Here is a 19,243-nt window from a genome sequence, read left to right on the forward strand (position 1 = left end):
ATGAGACTGATTTCAGCAAACCCACAATGAACCTGCACTTGCCTAGGCCTCCCTGGGTCAGGTTCATCAGTTGTTTTTCTCCTTCACTTTTCCCACCCAATTGTACTTTTTAACTTAAGATATTAGGTTATACTTATACGTTATATAGAGATACATTATATATCTTTATAATGATGTTACATAATGAAAATACAGTAATGACTACTTGTACAGCCAGTTTGTGTGAATTAATGAAAAAGGATAGTGATGCAATATGAGGGCAATATTATTTGGATGGGGAAGTCCGTTGGGAAACCCCAACAAATTTAGTCCTTGCTATGCAAACGTGTCAGTATCCTGCTGGAGAACATGTCTCTCTTGCTCCCTATATATAGGCTACATGCATGCTGAGATATCACCAGACCTAAGTGTCTCTCAAGTCAGTGATAAGACAGGCGCTGCATAAATTATCACTTTCATCTGGCATTGTCACTCACTATGGAAATTTGCTGACACGACACTAAACCTTTGATTGGCTATCTAGTGTTTGAGGGAGGATAATAACATATCCACGTCGTCATCCCATTGGAAAGGAAGGCAGAACGTAGCTAGACGGAATTTGCGAAGTTCCGAAGTTGGAGGCACGAACGCATCATCAAATTGAGGAATCAAAGAGAAAGGAGGTGGATTGTTAAAACTGTGGGATCCAAAAACGGTATGGCTGCTAAGTCCAAATAATTATACAGTTCTTAGCGGGGACGCTCACTCTCACGAGGCCTCATTTTTGTGTGTCGAATCTGGTGGTAGCGGATGGGACAGCCTGCTTGTCATCTTGCATGCCATTGTTAAAATAATGGGCTGTGTTAAGATAGCCTTATTAATTAGCTAACCTAGATAGGTTAGTAGTTTCTCAGCCCTGTGGCAGGCAGTCGCCATTCTTGAACTTTGTACAAAATCGTAGAGTCTACAGCAGTCAATTTGAATGACGTTATTGTGTGGCGTTGCTAGCATACAAATTTAGCTATCTGCAGCCTTACCATTTTTGGGCACATTTGAGGGTTGCCTTATAGAGAGCCGCGCGAAGTCCATGTAACTTGTAATTAGGAGACGTTGTGATTATTATTCGGCTATCTAATATTTAACCTTTAGTCGAAATCTCTGTGTTGTGACTGTCTTCGTGTTGTCCGTTGCGTAACAGGCCGTTGCTGTTGTGTGATTGTCAAAAGCTTTTCTCAAAATCAGTGATGATTTACAAACCTCATTCTTTGTTATGGTTTCCGAAGGCAGTAGTACATTTTGTTTTATAAGACTAACGCCACCTTGGGTGTTTCGACTTTACAGCCCAATACGATAAAATAAGTTAATCTTTAGCAATGCTTATTACAAGGTTTTCCAGGGGTTGTACACTTTTTGTGTTATCACTCTGTATTTTGTCTATGGAACTACCTGACGATAATGTGTTTTCACTAACGTACAGCAAGAGCTCTGTTATTCCAGAACGCTGTCTGCTCATGGCAGGGTTGGTCTAAGTGGCACCGATAACGCTTTTTGTGTGTGGATTTTTGTTGTTTTGATTTTGTTTGTTTTTTTGCAGGTGCTAAGACACAGGACTGTGATGTCTGATAATAGCACCGGCAGCAGTGGGTCTTCCAGTAACAGCTGGACTCTCCTCTCTCCTGAGGTAAATAAAAGAAATGGTAAATTGTTTGGTGTGACTATTATGGATAGTGACTTGGATACATTTTCTGTTACGGACTGGTCCATAAGGCACAATAGGTAAAATTGGTTAAAAGAATGCAACAGGCAACAGTCTCATTAGAATGGAGGAATGGAAAGATTTCTCTGGCATCACCTGTACATGCAGCTGGGCATCTGTTCATGGTTGTGTGTACATGTCTAATTTTCTCTCCCAATGTGTAAATACCAAGTAATAAATTTATCAGGTAAATGTACTATATAGCTGCACCTGATAATTTGACATGCATTTTACAGTCAATCTACCAGTGCTGCCACTACTATGATGAGCTATAGTCAGTTGATTGACTGTACCCTGTGTGTGATGTCAAGCTTTCGTAATTGACTTGATTTTGGTCAAAGTTTTTATTTATCATATGTGCAGCATGTCAGAGACATCATACATTGAAAAGCTTATAGTGTGGCTCAAGGTAAATTTATGGCAAAAAGGGTAGGTGATGGCTGAATGCCTTTAATATATATGTATAATGCCAATGCATTTGTTCATGCAAATTCTTCATAATGCACCATAAACTAAAATGTATGCATTTTTGTGAAGGAGCAAGAAAGTATGTGTACATGCTTTTTATCATGCAAGTATAATGTGTCAAGATAATAACAAGTGCAATACTTCAGCAAAGTTTATTAACCCTTTTGTATTGCCATCACAATCACACAACCTGACCTCTCCCACAAACAAATAGAAAAAATTATAAACAACCTCCCCTTTTTGTTAAAGGGGAAAGAACAGATAAAACAGCAAGGAACTTTTTTTTTTCTTTTTCTTTTTTTTTGCACAGGAGTTCAACATAGGTTTTAGTTTAGTCTATCTGTACAGACTTTACTTAAGTTCCCATACAAGTTCACTTAGGTCCTTAAAGAGAACCAATGCAGATGCCCCCACTTTCTTAAAACAGTCAGCAAGTTGCTTCTTTGTAGCTGACCAAAGATTTTGCTGTTTACTTCCACAGATGACTTCCTTGATGTTGCTAATTTCAAGGCAAGGTCTATTTTCTGTAACATGGTGGATTTACAGAATCAGAAAGATAGCAATTGTCCATTACACAAAGGATAGGCAAGGCGTGCCCTTTGTTGTTACCTGTAGTAAGTGTAGAGAGAATGTAGCCAAGAAGATGGTGTAGAATCTCTGCTGAATTATGGGTTGGCTCTCCAATTGATTGTTTATATGTCCTTTATTTTTGCAGCACATAAACATATCATAAGAACGAAGATCCTGAAAACTTACTTATTTCTGAGTAAAACATTAATCATGCAACACACAGTCTAAGTTGGCCGACAATACAGTTTAATTCAACAGTTTAAAATCAGTACATCTTTTAATACAGTTTTAATCTATATTTGGAATTAATCCAATCAGATTGGTGAAAATTTATGTAAACATAGCCATTGAGGATGTTCCTTACCATTCCGTAGGGCTTTGGTGAAACCTTCCTAAATATATTCGTCTTTGTATTTATATTTGGACATTGTGAAGACTGTAGCTAACCTTATTCAGACTTCATAACTGTCAGATCTCAGGAAGCAGTAAATGGAGCCGTGGAGTGGACACACTGCTGTCTATAGATGCAGTCTATTATGGGCTTAGTTTGTGTGCTTTTGTTTTCTCTGCCTTGTAAGGGTAGTCTCTGGGGTTCTAGATTACTACTTGCTTAGTCCTTAGTCAGTTTCAGTCTTGTCTTTTGCGATGATTAATTGGTCAGTACAGCTACAGTTTTGGGTTAGTCCCACCTCTACAATTAACAACTGAGGCTAACACCAATAAATTAAGAATGTAGCCAAAAGAAGGAAGAAGGGTCTACATGCTATTCTTACTACCTAATTGAACTTAAGATGATGCCACACTAGGGCAAAGTGGCTACTGTGGGCTCAAAAGGCACTATTTATTGTTGCCTGCAGCCAGACCTAATATATCTGTTGCTCAGTCCTCCATATAATCCACACATATGGGCCTCAAAGAAACCAGTGCTTATGTCTACCTATGCCAAACCCTGCTACAGAAACCAACCAACCAATAACTATCCAGGAAATGACCTACTGGAGCAAACTGAGACTGCTACAGGAGCCAGGCTCCCAGACCTCAGCATCATCTGATGCCAGTGGTCAGGAGGAGGGTACGTCGCAAGTGATGTGTAATAAAACAGAAGCATGGTAAGAGGGTAGGAGTCCATGCCAGGATAAGTTTACCCTAGTCGACTAGTTCTACCATCCATCCTGCTCTCCAATGTTTGCTCCCTGGACAACATGCTAGCCTATTGCACCACCCAATATGAATTTAGAGACTGCTGTGCTTTTCACAGAAATGTGGCTCATCGACAGAAATCCTCACACTTCCATCCAGCTGGATGGGCTTGCATGTTTTGTGTGGACCGAAATAGAGCCATGTCCTGTTAAACTCGAGGAGGGGGTATGTGTGTCTACATCAACACAGAATGGTGCAAGAACTCTGTGCTAGTCTCCAAACACTGCTCACCACTGGTGGAGCTTATAACTGTTAAATGCAGACCATTCTGTCTGCTGTAGCAATTGAACACTGTGTTCATAGTTGCAGTGTACACTCCTCTCCCCCCAAGCAACAACATGAGAGGTTCTCTATGATCTGTATGGGGCTATTGGTGAACTGCAGAACACATACACAGACATACTGCTTACTGTGATTTCAATCATGCAGATGTCAAGTCTGTGTTCCCTAAATTCCATCAGCATGTAGACTTTGCAACAAGAGGGGTGAACACGTTGGATCTTGTTTACACAGACATCCCCAGTGCATACCAAGCAGCACCCTGCCCCAACCTCAGACACCCACACCACATCTCTGTTATTCTAAAACCAGCATACAGCCTGGTCGTCAGATGCTCCAAGCCAGTTCAGAAACAGGTGAAAACCTGGCCAGCAGGAGCCATCCATGCTGTTCAGGATAGTTTTGATCAAAGTGTCTGGTGCACATTTACGGAAGCTGCAACCAATAGTGACTCCATTAACCTGGAGGAGTACACAGTACATGTGCATGCCCCAAACAGAAGCCACAGATGACTGCTGAAATGCATACACTGCTGAAGATGAGCAGGTGCCAAAGTGGCCTTGAAAACAGCATGGGCCAAAATATCCCAGGCTATCGGGGATGTGAAGTGCATACATACTCAGAGACACTTCCAGGACTCACATGACACATGGCACATATGGCAGTGCATTTAGGCAACCTGTAATTACAGAACACCTCCTGCATGTGACGGTAATGCCTTCTTTCCAGACATGCTGAATTTCTTATATGCGTGGCCTTAAGCACAGAACAACAATGTGGCAAAAAGACCTTCCCTTCATCTAACGATCAGGTATTGGGCCTGACCATGGCTGCTGTAAGAAAATCTATGTACAGAGTCAACCCATGGAAGACTGCTGGACCAGACAGTGTTCCTGGCTGAGTGCTCAAGGGATGTGCAAACCCTTGAATGTTCTCACAGCCATCTTCAGCATATCCCTGAGCAGCAACACCCTACATGCTTTAAGGCCACCACTATTGTCCCTGCACCAAATAAGTCTTTAGTGTCCTTCCTGCTCCAGTGACTACTGACCTGTTGCACTTTCCCTAATCATCATGAAGTGCATGTCATGAGGCATATCAAGATGCAACTGCACTGGACCCCTCACTGGACGTTCAACAGATGATGCAGTCGCCACTACCCTTCATCTGGCCTTTACCCATCTGGACAAAAAGGATGCGTCAGAATGCTGTTCAGCATTTAACATCATCCCTCAGCATCATCTTGAAAAGCTGAAACTGCTGGGCCTGAAAACCTTCCTCTGTACGTGGATCCTGGAGTTTCTGACTGAGAGATCCCAGTTAGTTTGGATCAGGAGCAGCATCTTCACCACCACACAGCATCAAGGCCCCCCAGGGCTGTGTGCACAGTTGGTTGTTCACTCTTTTAACTCACAACTGTACAGCAATGCACAACTTGAACTACATCAAGGTTGCTTATGACATGACTGTGGTGGGTCTCCTCAGCGTGGATGACGAGTACGCATACAGGGAGGAGGTGCAGTGGCTAACGGACTGGTGCAAAGTAAATCCCCTGAATGTAGAAATGTCTCTGAATGTGGAAAAAATGAGGTGGTGGTTGACTTCAGGAAAGTATGTGGTGATCACTTTCTAATCAATATTGGCAACTCCTCTTTGGAAATCATTCCAAGTACAAAATTCCTTGGTGTCCACCTAGTAGAGAACCTCACCTTGACCCTCAATTACCAGCGCCATAGCCAAGAAAGCCCAGTATCTTATTTACTTCCTCAGCATTTAATTGCTACTTATAGTTCCATTTAATCCATCTCCAACTGTCTTAATTGTGTTTAAATGTACTTTTTTTTTTTTTACTGTTAACATTGACAAAAGATATCACTTCAGGAAAATATCAGTGACTTCATGACTGTGTGTAAACATCAGACTGATTGCAGTAATTACATTTGAGTTATATGTAGGATTGCACTTCATCTGATTTGTAGCACTGTTTAAATGCACAGAAAACCCTTAATATAGTGGCAATTCACAGCTAAACATCCTCCTCCCTTAAGTCATTCTTCATAACAAAGAGTGGCTAAATGTTAACAATTCCACCTTCATGACTGGAATGATTCATATCTGGGAAAGCAGTCATCTTTGCAAACAGTCTGCCAAAATAAATGCATAAATGTAAAGCCTTAACAAATGTTTCATTTTTGGTAGTATCAAAGTGTTTCTACACAATTTGAAAGAAAAATAAGTGAATAACGTGTCTTGTCTAATCTGCACAAAATGTACCCCAACTTGGTAGCACTTTCTACGAATTTAAAGAATGGTGCTCAAGATGGAGCACACTTTCTGCAGTATTCATATCAAACACGGGTCAGCACTCTGAGGCAATCTCAAAACTCCATTATTTATGCTGCAATTATTCACTTGAAAATATAAGTATCTTTCCTCCAAAAATAGCTACAAAGGAACTAAGCTGAGAGTACAAGTAATATGCTAAAATTCAAAGGAACATTTGCTGACATTAAAATATCCAGAGAAAATACTCATACAGATAACACTACCCCAAAGTGAAGCACTTATGACAGAACACTTTAATTTTCATACTGACCCTTCATTAACTGGTAATTTAACATTTTATAATTTTAAATGTGTGTTCTAATAATAAAATTATAATATAACTTTCCTAATAAACCACAAGATGGGCTCATTAATGCACACCCTTTAGTAGCTAATTTATATGCCTTTAAACTCCCTACCCCCAGTCTAGGAAAAAGCATTAATAGTGCCACAACAATTGTGTGTACATGCTAATTGTGTTATTTCCCTTTATTTGTATACTGCACACCTGTTACAGTTATGGTGAGCACGTGCAAGTGTTTGACTCCTATGTCATTTCCGCCATGGGACTTTGTATACTGCAGTTAACAGATAATGGACACACAGTGAAGTCGAGCAGGTAAACGGGAAATTTAAAATAACTTCTGCAGTAAACTGCGTGACAATACGTTTTACTATTTTGGAACTGTGGAGGTCACACAACATGCTGTCAGTCTTTTGTAAAAGCTGCATTTTCTCTTATCCACACTACAGCACCCAAGCTGCATTTTCTGAATTATCCACTTTGGAGAGCAGATTTCAAAAGATGCAATAGTGGAAAATACTGTTTTAGTATGAATGGGCAAAATGTGACAACAGATGTGTTTTACAATTTACATATGTTTGATTTATGCCTAGTCCACACTTTCATGAGTATTTTGAGGGTTGCATCTCACTCTTCCAGTTTGAGAGAGGCTACAACTAAAGCTTTTTTTCTTTTTGTCCAGTTCTACAATGTCTCTACACATTTCCGCTTCATTTTTGATAACTTTCATAGGCTTTCTTTTAATCAAAATGCAATGGGATTTTGTAGAGAACAGCAACCATCCTCTACCTCCAGTGCCATGACAATATCAGTGATGAATGTGATAGTTACTGTCTCTCTTGCATGGCCATCAGTCACAAAACCTGCCTGTACCTACAAACACCCAGTTTTGTTCTATAAACTCATTTTATTTATTTCAGGAGGTTGCCAGTGACACTACTGGACACGTAGATGATGGAACAGAGAGTATTGGTGATGCACCAAGCCTTTCAGAGGAAGTTGCAGGTTACCTCTTCAGTCCTACAGTGTCCCTTTTTATATCAGATTCTTAATTTCTCAGTAGAGGGTGAATGTATTGAGAAGAAACCTCCATTTGTAATCTGAAATTGTTTACACAGTCTACATGTTGTAGCTCTACATGCCCATTTTCCCCACAGCAAGCTCTTCGGATGTGAAACCAAGTGAGGGTGAAATTCCACTGGAGACCATTTTTTCAGAAGAGGGCCACCAGGTTGGGCATTATAATGTGGTGTATTTGTGATCTTTACCACCTATAATCCTGCCAATTAGTCTGTCAATCTGTTATTCAGAAATGTACTCCTAACAGTTAATTATTGTTGTCTCATTAAAGTTATTTTTACTTTAACCTCCCCTTCTTTTTTCACAGATGTAACCATAACCTTAAAACAAAACTAAAATTTACATATGTACATGTTTGCAAAAGTATTGTTCAATTATTATTTAAATGTCATTAATCCTGTTTTCTATATTGCCATACAGTATTTGCATGTGAATATGGTTTGAATTGGAACAGTGGAATACAAAATATAGATATAGTTTTTAATTTCTATTTTATAAGCAAGCAAACTGTAGTATATAGTATGAAAAACTAAGGAACTCCTAATAGAATGAGTCAAAACTTTTTTTTATGACACAAATGCAAAGCCTAATACCTAATACTAATATCTGGTGATGGGAAAGTTACTGACATCTAGTGGCTCACTAGAAAAATAGTTAATAAAACATTAATGTTAACTGTTATTTACAGATTTGTCAGGAAACTTCCCCGGAGTTCTTTGAGGGGACAGCTTCTGGTCTGGCTATTGAAGCTGACCCTGAAATATGTGCCCCTATCATCCATGATACTATCACCAGCTCCCCTCCTGACAATGATCTTCTTGGTGCGGTTCCCTTTAGCATCGCTACAGAGTCAGCCCTCTTGCTTTCAGAGGAGCCAACCCTTGAAGAGCCTTATGTAGAGACCTTTCCTGATGTACAGCCCACCGTTGAACTTCCTTCCAAAGAAAGCCCTGCCACTGAATCAACACCTGAAATTACCACTAATTCTGAACCAAGAGAAAAGAGTCCCTCTCCTGAGATTCCTGATTCTACTACTTCTGGTGTTGGTGCAGACATAAGGTCTCTGGTCTCTGACATCAGTTATACGTCTGCAATCCCTGTAGAAGATATTAATGTTGAGGCAATTCCTGGCCCTGAAAGCCTATCTCCAAGTTTACTCTCTGAGGTTGATTTTGGTTCAGTAGCAGAAAGCCCACAACTTGAGAGCCCATATACAGAAACAATCACTTCATCTGCCTTGGAAGAGGAGGAGTCTGAAATACAGGGTGAAGAGCTCAAGCCAGCAGATAAATCAATGGATGTAATGAGGAAAACAGGTATGATGTGGAAAGAATGCAAAGCTCAACAATAATATGCCTTAGCTTCTAAACCTCTCACGTTATTAGTCATTTTCTCCCTTGCTCGTGATGTGTGTAGAATATGCTGGTGTGGATATCTCAGTTGGCACTCCAGCAGAGGGAGATGGACTGCGGCTCCGGCATGTGCCACACAATGAGGTGGAAAGACAGAGCTCGGATGAGGAAGAAGAGGAATTTAAGCTACCAGAGAGGAAAGAGGAGAAAGCAGGCTTCTCACTAAATCATCTGATTGTAGGAGCACTGGTGCTGTTGTGTCTTGGCTCGCTTTTCTTCTCAGGTGAGTTGATAAACAAGAACACAGGTCCTTAGTTCTTCATCTGGAATATGCTAAAAGGCTCAATTAAAACACTTCACAAATTATTAACCTTTGATCAGTGAGCTTTGATTTGTAATCAGCAAGGGCCTGGAGCTCAATTTCCTTCTTTGATTTTCAGCTAATTTTAAGTGCTTCAATTGCAGTACTAAATTGTGCTGTGCCTCCAGGTTCCATGGTTGACCAGGATGGCGGTAGGTACACAGTGAGTGCTAGGTGGCAGAATAAACTTATATTGTTGGTGGGTAGGAGTTCCCTTCAGCACCATGTCAAGGCCATCTTCCTGGCTACAGATGCTGACATTAACAACTTAATACAAAAACATTGTAAACAACATTTTTTACAAATTGCAAAATACAAAAAATTCTTCCTAGATCACAGGCTGAGGGTCACTTCTGTTTGCACTTTTGTTCTGCTAACTCCTTCTAACCAGCAACCAGATGCCCACCACTCAGCTTTGCCAAAGCAGTGTGACACTTCTAGCATTTACTTTCTTCTAAGCCATTATAGCTTGTAGTATCTCCTAGACAAAGCTGAACTGCTTAGCAGATATGCTTAGCAATAGTAAATGGTTACTAAGCTATTTGCTGTAATGAAATTGTGTGCTGAATTCAATTAAAGTGCAACCTGATCATTCTGTTCCCAGGTGATTGTTTTTTAATTGTTTTGTTTTTACAAATTCAGGCTCAGTGAAAAAGCATCTATTTTTCAGATGTGTGCTTCCTTGTAAATGGGGAGGAGCAGCAATGAAATGCTATAGCTGTACTTTTAGCTACATCCTTTGCTATGTATCCCTACATTCCTGTGGCTTATAACAGTGCACTGTTGAATTTTCTCTTTTCTTTATCCATCCCTTCCTCCCTCACTCTCAACCCAGAAGACTTTGATGCCTCTGAGCCAAGTGAACAGGTTAGCTGCTACTTTTAAAAACAATTTGGACAGTTTGTGTATAATGCAAATTTTGCATCTTACTATGATATACTGTTTTTAGCAACGTGTGTGTGTGTGTGTGTGTGTGTGTGTAATCCCTGCATCTGTTTGCCCCTTTATCTAATTAGTTCTCTAAATCTGTTCCACCCTAGGAACTTCTTGAAAAACTTGCTCAAGAAAACAAACAGATTTACATACTGGAGGCCGAGATACAGGTCAGGATATTATATATGCAATTGCATAAAATGTGTAGCAGGACATTTTGTAGTGTGAGTCTCAATTTCCTCCAGTGGAATTCTGATTGCGAGTGCATATATATATATATGTTGAATATTCAAAGAGAACTTGATCAAAAATTGGTGATGGTGATTGGTACTCTGTAGGCGTACAAGAATTGTCTAATGTTGTATAATCTTTATCAGCATAATGTTGAGTTTGCATTTCAGATCAAATGCGGGTATGTATGAGATTCTTCAAGTGCTAGGTTAAATTGTAGCTATAGGTACTGTTTCGTAGAAATCTATGGCAAAAGAGTATGTATGTACTGTGCTTGAATCCTTTTTATCTGAATATCCATTGTTTTTCACATTGTTTACTATGAGCTATCTGCACTTCTGTGAAAAGTTTGGTAACGTAACATATTACATGAGCCGGTTGACTAATGCTTTCCCAAGAAATATCAGTTCTTTTTGAAAGCTACACATTAACCATGTATTCTTCAAATATTTTAATTAAGGTTCAAGATGGCAATGAGAAGAAAATGTAGCTACCTGAGTGCATAAATATTGTATTGCTTACACAATGATGGTAGATCGATGTTAACACTGGATATGATATGAAATAATGGCTACCTTGGTTTTTCAAACAACAAAGGACAAACCGAAGCAAAATAAGAAGAAAAAGGAAAAAAGACACTACTGGCAAAGTAATTGGCTAATGTCAGTGAATTAGCTGCTATTACAAGGGTATTTCGCCCTACATTACAAAGTTAACATTAAACTCCACAAATATGTCTTGCAATTTTTGGTAGCTACCTAGCCAGCCACCAACATAACTGCTTATCAGTAATTTGCAGCTTTTTAGTATTTTGCTTGGCTACAGAGAAGGACCAGAGATCTGTACTCTGGACTGCTTCCAGGCTCGAAAACAGCTTTCACACTTTGCCAAATGTACTAAACTCATGGAGCAAGTGGACCTGGGTCTGGAAAAAAGTTCTAGTCTGAAAATGCCATGAATCCCTTCATGTTGCAGAGAAAAACCAAGCCCATGTTTATTCTTATCTTGGCTCAAGATAATTCATTCTCCCTTTTAGCTTGCTGACCCTCTTCAGTTCAAGTTTCAGGGTTTTTTTCCCCCCACCAAACCTGTTCGTTGAATGAGTATTTCATGCTTGTTGAAAAATTGTAAATGTGTCAGAAATCTTGGACAGTGAATGCTTGTGATTGAACAACTTGGAACGAGTGAGTTTTATATATGCAGTGTGATGGGCAGTTGTTGGCCAGTAATGTGTATGTACTGGCGATGTTGCTGTATATAATCTGTAAGGGCATCATTTTGTATATAATATACATACATTTCTGTAAGGGGATTTTTAATGCTTTTCTTCGCCATGCACAAAGGCTCAATTGGCTAACTCATGGATTGTGAATTAAGGTTAATGGTAGATAGTGATCATGACACTTTACTGTCTAGTTTGTACTGACCTCCAAGTTGTAATCTTGTACATTTATTATAAAGATATACTTGTGAATACATAATATGCAACTGGTGTCTGAAATAAGCTGTGTGGTCCTTTTCTCAGTCCCAGAAAGAAGAGTTGCACAAGGCACTGAGGCTGGCTGCAGATAAAGGTACAACTGATGTAGAAAATGCTATGATGAAAGAAGAACTGTCTGCATTGCCTGGTCTGAAACAAGAATTAGAGGAGCTCAGAGCCAGGGTCATGGAACTCACCCAGCTTACAGGTATGTACATATAGCACAAAAGACCTTGGCCTGCTTTTATAGATGGAACATACTGTTTGCATTTTTGTTGTTGTTGTTGAAAGGAATATCGTGTGTGTAGTGTGCCAAGAATAGTCTGTTTGACAGTCATAAAGAATGCAATCAAGTTTAAGAATTTTATTTTGCTTATGATAGATATGCTACTAATGAGCAGGCAGTAAGTTTATCATTTGGCCAGTTGCTTAAAAAAAATGTCTCAATTTTTATTCAGTATTTGAACAATCAGAAATGTACATGCAGATGACTATTTCTGAATCTGACCAGCCCTTCCATGCACATGGATGGAAAAATGCAAGTAAAATATGGGATGAAACAACACGAACAATTTTATGTCTGCACTTTATAAAATATTTTATAACCTTTATATAGTCTTACTGCTATAAAATATTTGTAAAAGTAAATATAATTGCTTTGCCTGAAAAGTCAGGAAGTTATGAAGGCCCAGTGAAAAAATGAAATGTTTAAGTAATTATCCAGCAAACTAGGTCCCTTGTGAAGTTGGATTTTAACAAAAAAACACCCTCCCCAGCCATAAAGCTTAATATCAGTAAGGTGTTCAGCAGTCACAAAATATGCAGTGACCTGTATCCAAATCATAAAACTTAAAATAACAATAAAACTGCATAATGACTACACCTCACAACTTCTTTGTTAAGCTGGTTTGGCACGTTTGTCTTTCTCTGTGAACATCATAATTTACAAAGGAAGTTATCGTTGAAGAAACGTGAAATGGAAAGACGAAGAACAGCAACTGAAATGCAAGCATATAGTGATGCTCTGGGGGCCACTGTGGCATTTTGTCTCTTTTTAATTACTGCAAAATCTGAACAAACATGAAGTTTGATGTCAGAATTGAAGCAGCCATTTAGGTCTTAGCTGACTAATATTAGTAGAGTTTATCGTGACAGTGAGGAGAGAGAGAGAGAAGACTTTTTGTCTAGTGCTAGCAGTAGTTATGATGATCTGTTGCACATGTTAACTTCAGGCATGCCTAACTCTGGTCCTTGAGGGCTGGACTCTGGAACTGTTTGAGTTTCATTAGTCATTCAACTTATTTAAATACAGGGTTTTAGGTGTATTGAAGCAGGAAACAAATTCAGCAAATTCATATTTTGTTTAATACACAGATTTTCTGGTCATAACAGGCTTGACAGCTTGGATCAGTTGCTAAATGTTTGCCACAATCTGAATAGTGGCAATGCATAACAGAAATATTTAATTTCTTAAATAATGAACAATTTGTCTGTAATGGGACTGGTCTGGTTTGCCAACTGACAGTGGCCTCATTATAGGGCCTCTCTGTGTGTGTGGTGTTATGTAAAACCTGTTTACTTTTAATTACAGTTAATGGAGAAAACATGTAGCATGACTGTTGAAAATAATTGCATTAGGAGTTCCATAATTACTGTGAAATTGTAATTATGCACCTTCAACAGGAAATCTGCCATCAAAAAGGCCTCATCATGCATCAAGACTCGAACCATATTTTTTAAATGCTATCCTTTTGTTACATCGCAAGAACCTTCACACCTTTCCAAGAAATAGGGACAGAGTAAACAGAATCGGAATCAGGCTTTATTGGTCTACTATGCTCATGCATGCAAGAAATTTGTTCTTGGTTACAGTAGCTCAGCCCATACAGTGGCTTGTACTTGGCACAACAAAGACACCACACTTGCAACACACACCTACACTCACAAACATACAAACCCAGTCAGTCATGTGAACCTTGTCATGTGAACTTGTGAACCTTGCATGTGCATCAATTGTTCAGAGTGCTGTGTGCAGTGGTTGGAGATGCCTTTGTAGAATGATGAAGTAAAAATAAATAAGTAGATTGACAGGTGAAATGTAGGGCAGAAAAGTGCAGATAATGGTGAAGTACTACAACATGATCGAGATGAAAAAGGTTCAGGTGTCTGATTTATACAAGTTATGGGCAGTTTATATGCAATTAGGTATTCAACTTTTCATGAGTTTGATGGCATATGGAAAAAAGCTTCTTTGTAGCCACGTTGTCTTGATTCTCATTTGGCTAAAGCGCCACCTTGAGGGAAGGCGCTGGAACAGGTGGTGATAGGGGTGAGATGGCTCTGCTGTCATTTTTTCCACCCGCTTCCTGATTCTGGAAATGAGCAGATATAGCAGTGTGGGCATCTTAACACCAGTGGTTTTCTCTGCAGACCTGATCATGCGCTGAAGTCTGTGGATGCCATGTTTGGTGGCTGAACTGCCCCACACTGTACTGGATGTGGTGATGACCAATTCTATGATTTCAGCGTAGAACTGGTCCATCAGCTCCTGGGGCAGGTTGAGCTTCCTCAGCCGATGCAGAAAATACATCCTTTGTTGGGCTCTCTTGAACCTTGGTCATTGTACTACCCAGGAACTTGAAGGACTCCACTTCTGACACAGTTCTGTCAAGGATGGTGAGTGTATACAGGGTCAGGGGACTTCTCCTCTAGTCCAATGTAATTCCACTGTTTTTGCTGTGTTCAGTTCCAGGTTATTGTGGATACTCCAGAGGACAACCTGGTCCACCATGTGTCTGTAAGCAGACTCATCACCATCATGTATGAGACCAATGACTGGTATCATCTGCAGGATTTTGACTAAGTGGAGCATGGAGGTGCAGTCATTTGGTCTACAGTCATGGCCAGAGGTTTTGTGACAACTTTTGGTTTTAACAAAGGTTACTGCCTCAGTTTTTTTTAGATCCTTTTGGCAGATGTTTATATGGCATAGTCAAGTACAATTCTAAGCATTTCATAAGTTTTTTTTTTTTTTTTTTTTTTTTTTTTTTTTTTTTTACTTTTTATTGACAAATACTCCCAGTTTAAGCAAAGTCTTAATATTTACAGTGTTGACCCTTCTTTTTTAAGACTTCTGTAATTTGGCATGCTGGATATCAACTTCTGTGCAAAATCTTGACTAATGGCAACCCATTCTTGCCTAATCAGAGCTTGGAGTTAATCACAGTTTCTGTGTGTGTTTGCCCACCCTCTTTTTGAGGATTGACTACAGGTTCTTAATGGGATTGGAGACCTGTGGAGTTTCCTGGCCATGGACCCAAAATTTCAATGTTTTCACCAAGCCACTTGGTTATCACTTTTGCCTTGTGACATGGTGCTCGGTCACTGATGGTCTGGGTTTTGGATGTGAACTTTCCCCACCCCACCAGCTGCTTTCCGCCAGTGAGGAAGTTGGTGATCCACTGCCAGGTCGATGAGTGTGCTGTGTAGTCGAGCTGGGTAGTATAGATGATAGTATTAAAAGCCGAGCTGAAGTCCAAAAAGAGAATTCTTGCATAAGTTCTTTGGTGTTCAAGGTGCTGAAGGATTAGGTGGCGCCCCATGTTCACATCGTCCATGGACCTGTTGGTCCGGTATACAGACTGCAGGGGGTCCAGCAGGGGGGTTGTGATATCCTTCAGATGATCCAGTGCCAGTATCTCAAAGGATTTCCTGACCACCAAGGTCACTGAGACAGGTCTGTAGTCGTTCAATCCAGTTATGGTGGCTTTTTGGGGTATAGGTATTAGTGTGGCGCATTTGAAACAGGAGGGTACTTCACACAGCTCCAGTGATTTGTTGAATATCTCTGTGAAGACAGGTGCAAATTGATTCGTGTACGCTGACCGACAAGATAGTGAAACTCCGTCAGGGCCAGGTGCCTTCTTCACTTTGTTTTTTTAAGAGGTGTCACAAATCTATCTCGCAGATCTTCAGGGCAGGCGGAATGGGTAGCTGGGTCGAATAGGTGTGTGGTACCGGGCTTTTCAAACCTGCAGTAGAATGTGTTATGGTTGTTAACCAGCTGACAATCATCCATTGTCTGGGAGGGTGGCCTTTTGTAGCTAGTCCTGCAAGCTTTTCCAGATAGTTGATGGCTTATTAGTGAACATCATTCTACGCAGTTTGTTTTGAGTAGTTTCTTGCCTTCTTTGTTCGGAGAATTCCTTGCTTGATTGTACAGTGACCGATCCCCACTTCTGTATCCTTCCTCCTTGGATTGGTGCAAATGTTTCAGCTTTGCATTAAACCTGGGCTTGTCATTGTATTTAATGTGGGTTCTGGTGGGAACACTTTGCTAAAGCCGATGTAGGATATCAGTGTCTGTGTATTTGTCCAGTAAGTAACCTAGCCATCTTTTTAAATGATCATCATCAGTTTTCAGAATAATATTTTATAAATAATAAGGTGAATATATAGAAATTAAAATACATTTTAAGGGTAACTTTATGAACAATATTAATTACTAAGCTGCTTAGACTTTTTTAACTTTTCAGGTATTGCAGTTGTTGGAATGAGTCTTGTATTTATTGACTTTCACTTATATTTGCCTTACTCTGTTCCTTGATTCGCATGTATTTCTGCACAACTTCACACACACAACCCCAATAAATAGGGTTTTTGTGACCTGTAAATTAATAAGAGTAAGAAATTATAGATAAAACAACAGGTAAAACAAATGCTAACATAATTGCAATATCCCATTTATCTATATTAATCCAATGCTCTTGTGTACTTGAATGCTGCTATTATAAAGACAGTCACCTTGACCATTTTTGATAGGCAGAATAAACATGAGGCATGTGATACCTTGAACACCTTCATTCAAGGTATTATTACTTAGAATCAACTTTGCAACCAAGGCAATCATTCTTACTTTCAGTACTCACAAGGAAATCAGTAAAAAAAAAAAAAAAAACTACCAAGCTTTTCTTTTGACTGTTAAATTTACATCAATTTCATGTTTTTTGTGATTGTTGTTGTCTCATGATAATTAACAATGAAAATCTAATGATGCATATTTTGGCTCCTTTAGCTGAGGAAGCCTCTGAACCTTCTGCCAGCTCTGTACCATCTTCACCTGGTGTTCCTGGAGAGAGTCAAGGTTCATCTGGGCCTGAGGCATGGTGGGATAAGAAACAGGAGCTTAAGAGACAAAGGACTCTATTGGAAGAGAGCAGAAAGAGGCTGGAAGGAATGAAGAAACACGGTTGGCACCAAAAGGGCCTGAGGGAGAGTTTGGTTGAAATGCAGCAGAGGCTGTCTAAACAGGTGGATCACCTAGGTAAGAGGGATGAGTGGAAAAGGAAGTACAAGCACAAAGAGGGAAAAAAGGAATGGTGTAAAAAGAAGAGTAACCACTGGAAGGTGGAAGAGTCTGGGAAGAGAAAGGATGATGGTGACAGGAAATCCAAAGACCACTTCAAGAAGTACCAAGAAGAGTGGGACTATAAAAACGTTGAGAGGAGGCTTGAAAGAGAGCGAAGAAAACGCAAAGAGAGGCCATGGCAAGTCAAGCTCGATCAGCACCAGCATAATCCCCATCATCATAAACAGCACCATCTTCACCATGAGTCTGTAGGCTTTTGGAAACACCAAGAGGAGAAGCTCAGAAGGAACAAGCACCCTCCAAAACGCTGCCAGGGTGTGGCAGAGTGTGCTGATTCAGAGGGACTAATGCCTGTGAAGTTGTCTGAGTTTCAGGCCCTCTTGGAAGTCTACCTGAGTAAATTGGAAGGGGTTTCTGAGGAGAACATAGAAGCTCTTCATCGTCTCATGGCACAGTTCTTCCAAGGTGGGATCTTCATGCATGAGAGCATGCTCTTCAGAGAGTTTGCTGAAGATGTGGCAGACATCTTGGAGGACCTGGCAGATGTTCTGAATGATGAGCAGCAGGGCGGTGATGATGACGTGCTTGAGGAGCAGATGGAGGAGTTTGAGAGGGAGGCCCTGTGGAAATTTGCTGCCTCTTCTGCCTAGAGCAACAAGGCTTTACACAACCAAGATGGACTGAAAAATGAGCCATGTGAAAGAAAAATGGAATGCCACACCAAAATGAGATGAACAGACATTGGTTATTTTCCCCAGGCTATATGGACTAACTGTAGTGTGCCTGTACTCTGTGAAAGGAGTGTTTTCCTGGAGTCTTGTCATTTAGTGAAGATCCAGTACATTGGGGACCCTGTTGTGAATTACCCCTGTAGTGCCAAGCCCCTGGTTTGTGCTTGTTGTTCATCGATTACTTTGAGTTTGTTGTTGCCTCTTAGTGTCAAGTTAAATCAAATCATCTTTAAAGCAGAAAGGATTCCCTGATTCCTTTAGGGAAAAGTATTAAGGTTGGTCTGGGCTGTAATGAAAGAAGTGAGCCAGCCGAGGCATGTATGTGTATTTTGTACCTGCTGCTTTGGACAGCCTGTATGTACCTGTTTACACTCCTACCATAATATTGCTGACTGCTTGTGTGTCAAACTTGCCTGTTCCCTGTGTAGATATGACCACTTCAGTAAGATGTTTTAAAGCATACTGCACCATCTGAGTGGTGGTGTGTAATTTTTTATTTTTACTTGTGAGGAAAGCTGGCAGATTCTGATTTGACTTGGTATATGAAAAAAATAATGTCAAAGACTGCAAAGGTTTGCTAGTGGGGGAACATGGTCCTAATTTAATCAAATTTCAAAATGTCTGACACGTCATTAAATGAGCTTGTGCACTGCACAGTTTTATTTTGTTTTTGACATTTTTGTGCATAAAATAATCATTTGAGGAAAATAAATTTGTTTGCTAACGTGCCTTTGTTTGTCTGGAAGAAAAGATGGTAGTCAATATATTGTGGACTTGTAGATTTAGTTTTTCTGTTCTTTTTACTGGAGGAAAATGGCCATTTTAT

At 39.9% G+C, this 19,243-nt stretch overlaps 1 protein-coding gene across 4 annotated transcripts; it reads left to right on the plus strand.

Moving 5' to 3' along the window:
* The first annotated feature begins 399 nt into the window (after positions 1 to 399).
* Positions 400 to 19,143, plus strand: pbxip1a (pre-B-cell leukemia homeobox interacting protein 1a). Of its 4 annotated transcripts, none has more exons than XM_035528839.2 (11): positions 400 to 694; positions 1,574 to 1,660; positions 7,802 to 7,886; positions 8,039 to 8,112; positions 8,650 to 9,277; positions 9,378 to 9,596; positions 9,803 to 9,826; positions 10,510 to 10,541; positions 10,715 to 10,777; positions 12,364 to 12,526; positions 17,393 to 19,143. In XM_035528839.2, the coding sequence occupies exons 2-11, from the start codon at positions 1,595 to 1,597 to the stop codon at positions 18,334 to 18,336; spliced, it is 2,298 nt and encodes a 765-aa protein (XP_035384732.1). In that variant the 5' UTR covers positions 400 to 694; positions 1,574 to 1,594; the 3' UTR covers positions 18,337 to 19,143. The 4 variants fall into 4 exon arrangements, with proteins under 4 accessions (XP_035384732.1, XP_035384733.1, XP_026858081.2 ...); XM_035528840.2 differs by having other exon boundaries at positions 10,513 to 10,541; XM_027002280.3 differs by lacking the exon at positions 9,803 to 9,826 and having other exon boundaries at positions 401 to 694.
* The last annotated feature ends 100 nt before the right edge of the window (positions 19,144 to 19,243 follow it).

Source organism: Electrophorus electricus, chromosome 2 (assembly GCF_041902795.1).
Source record: "Electrophorus electricus isolate QZ-2024a chromosome 2, ASM4190279v1, whole genome shotgun sequence".
NCBI lineage: Eukaryota > Metazoa > Chordata > Actinopteri > Gymnotiformes > Gymnotidae > Electrophorus > Electrophorus electricus.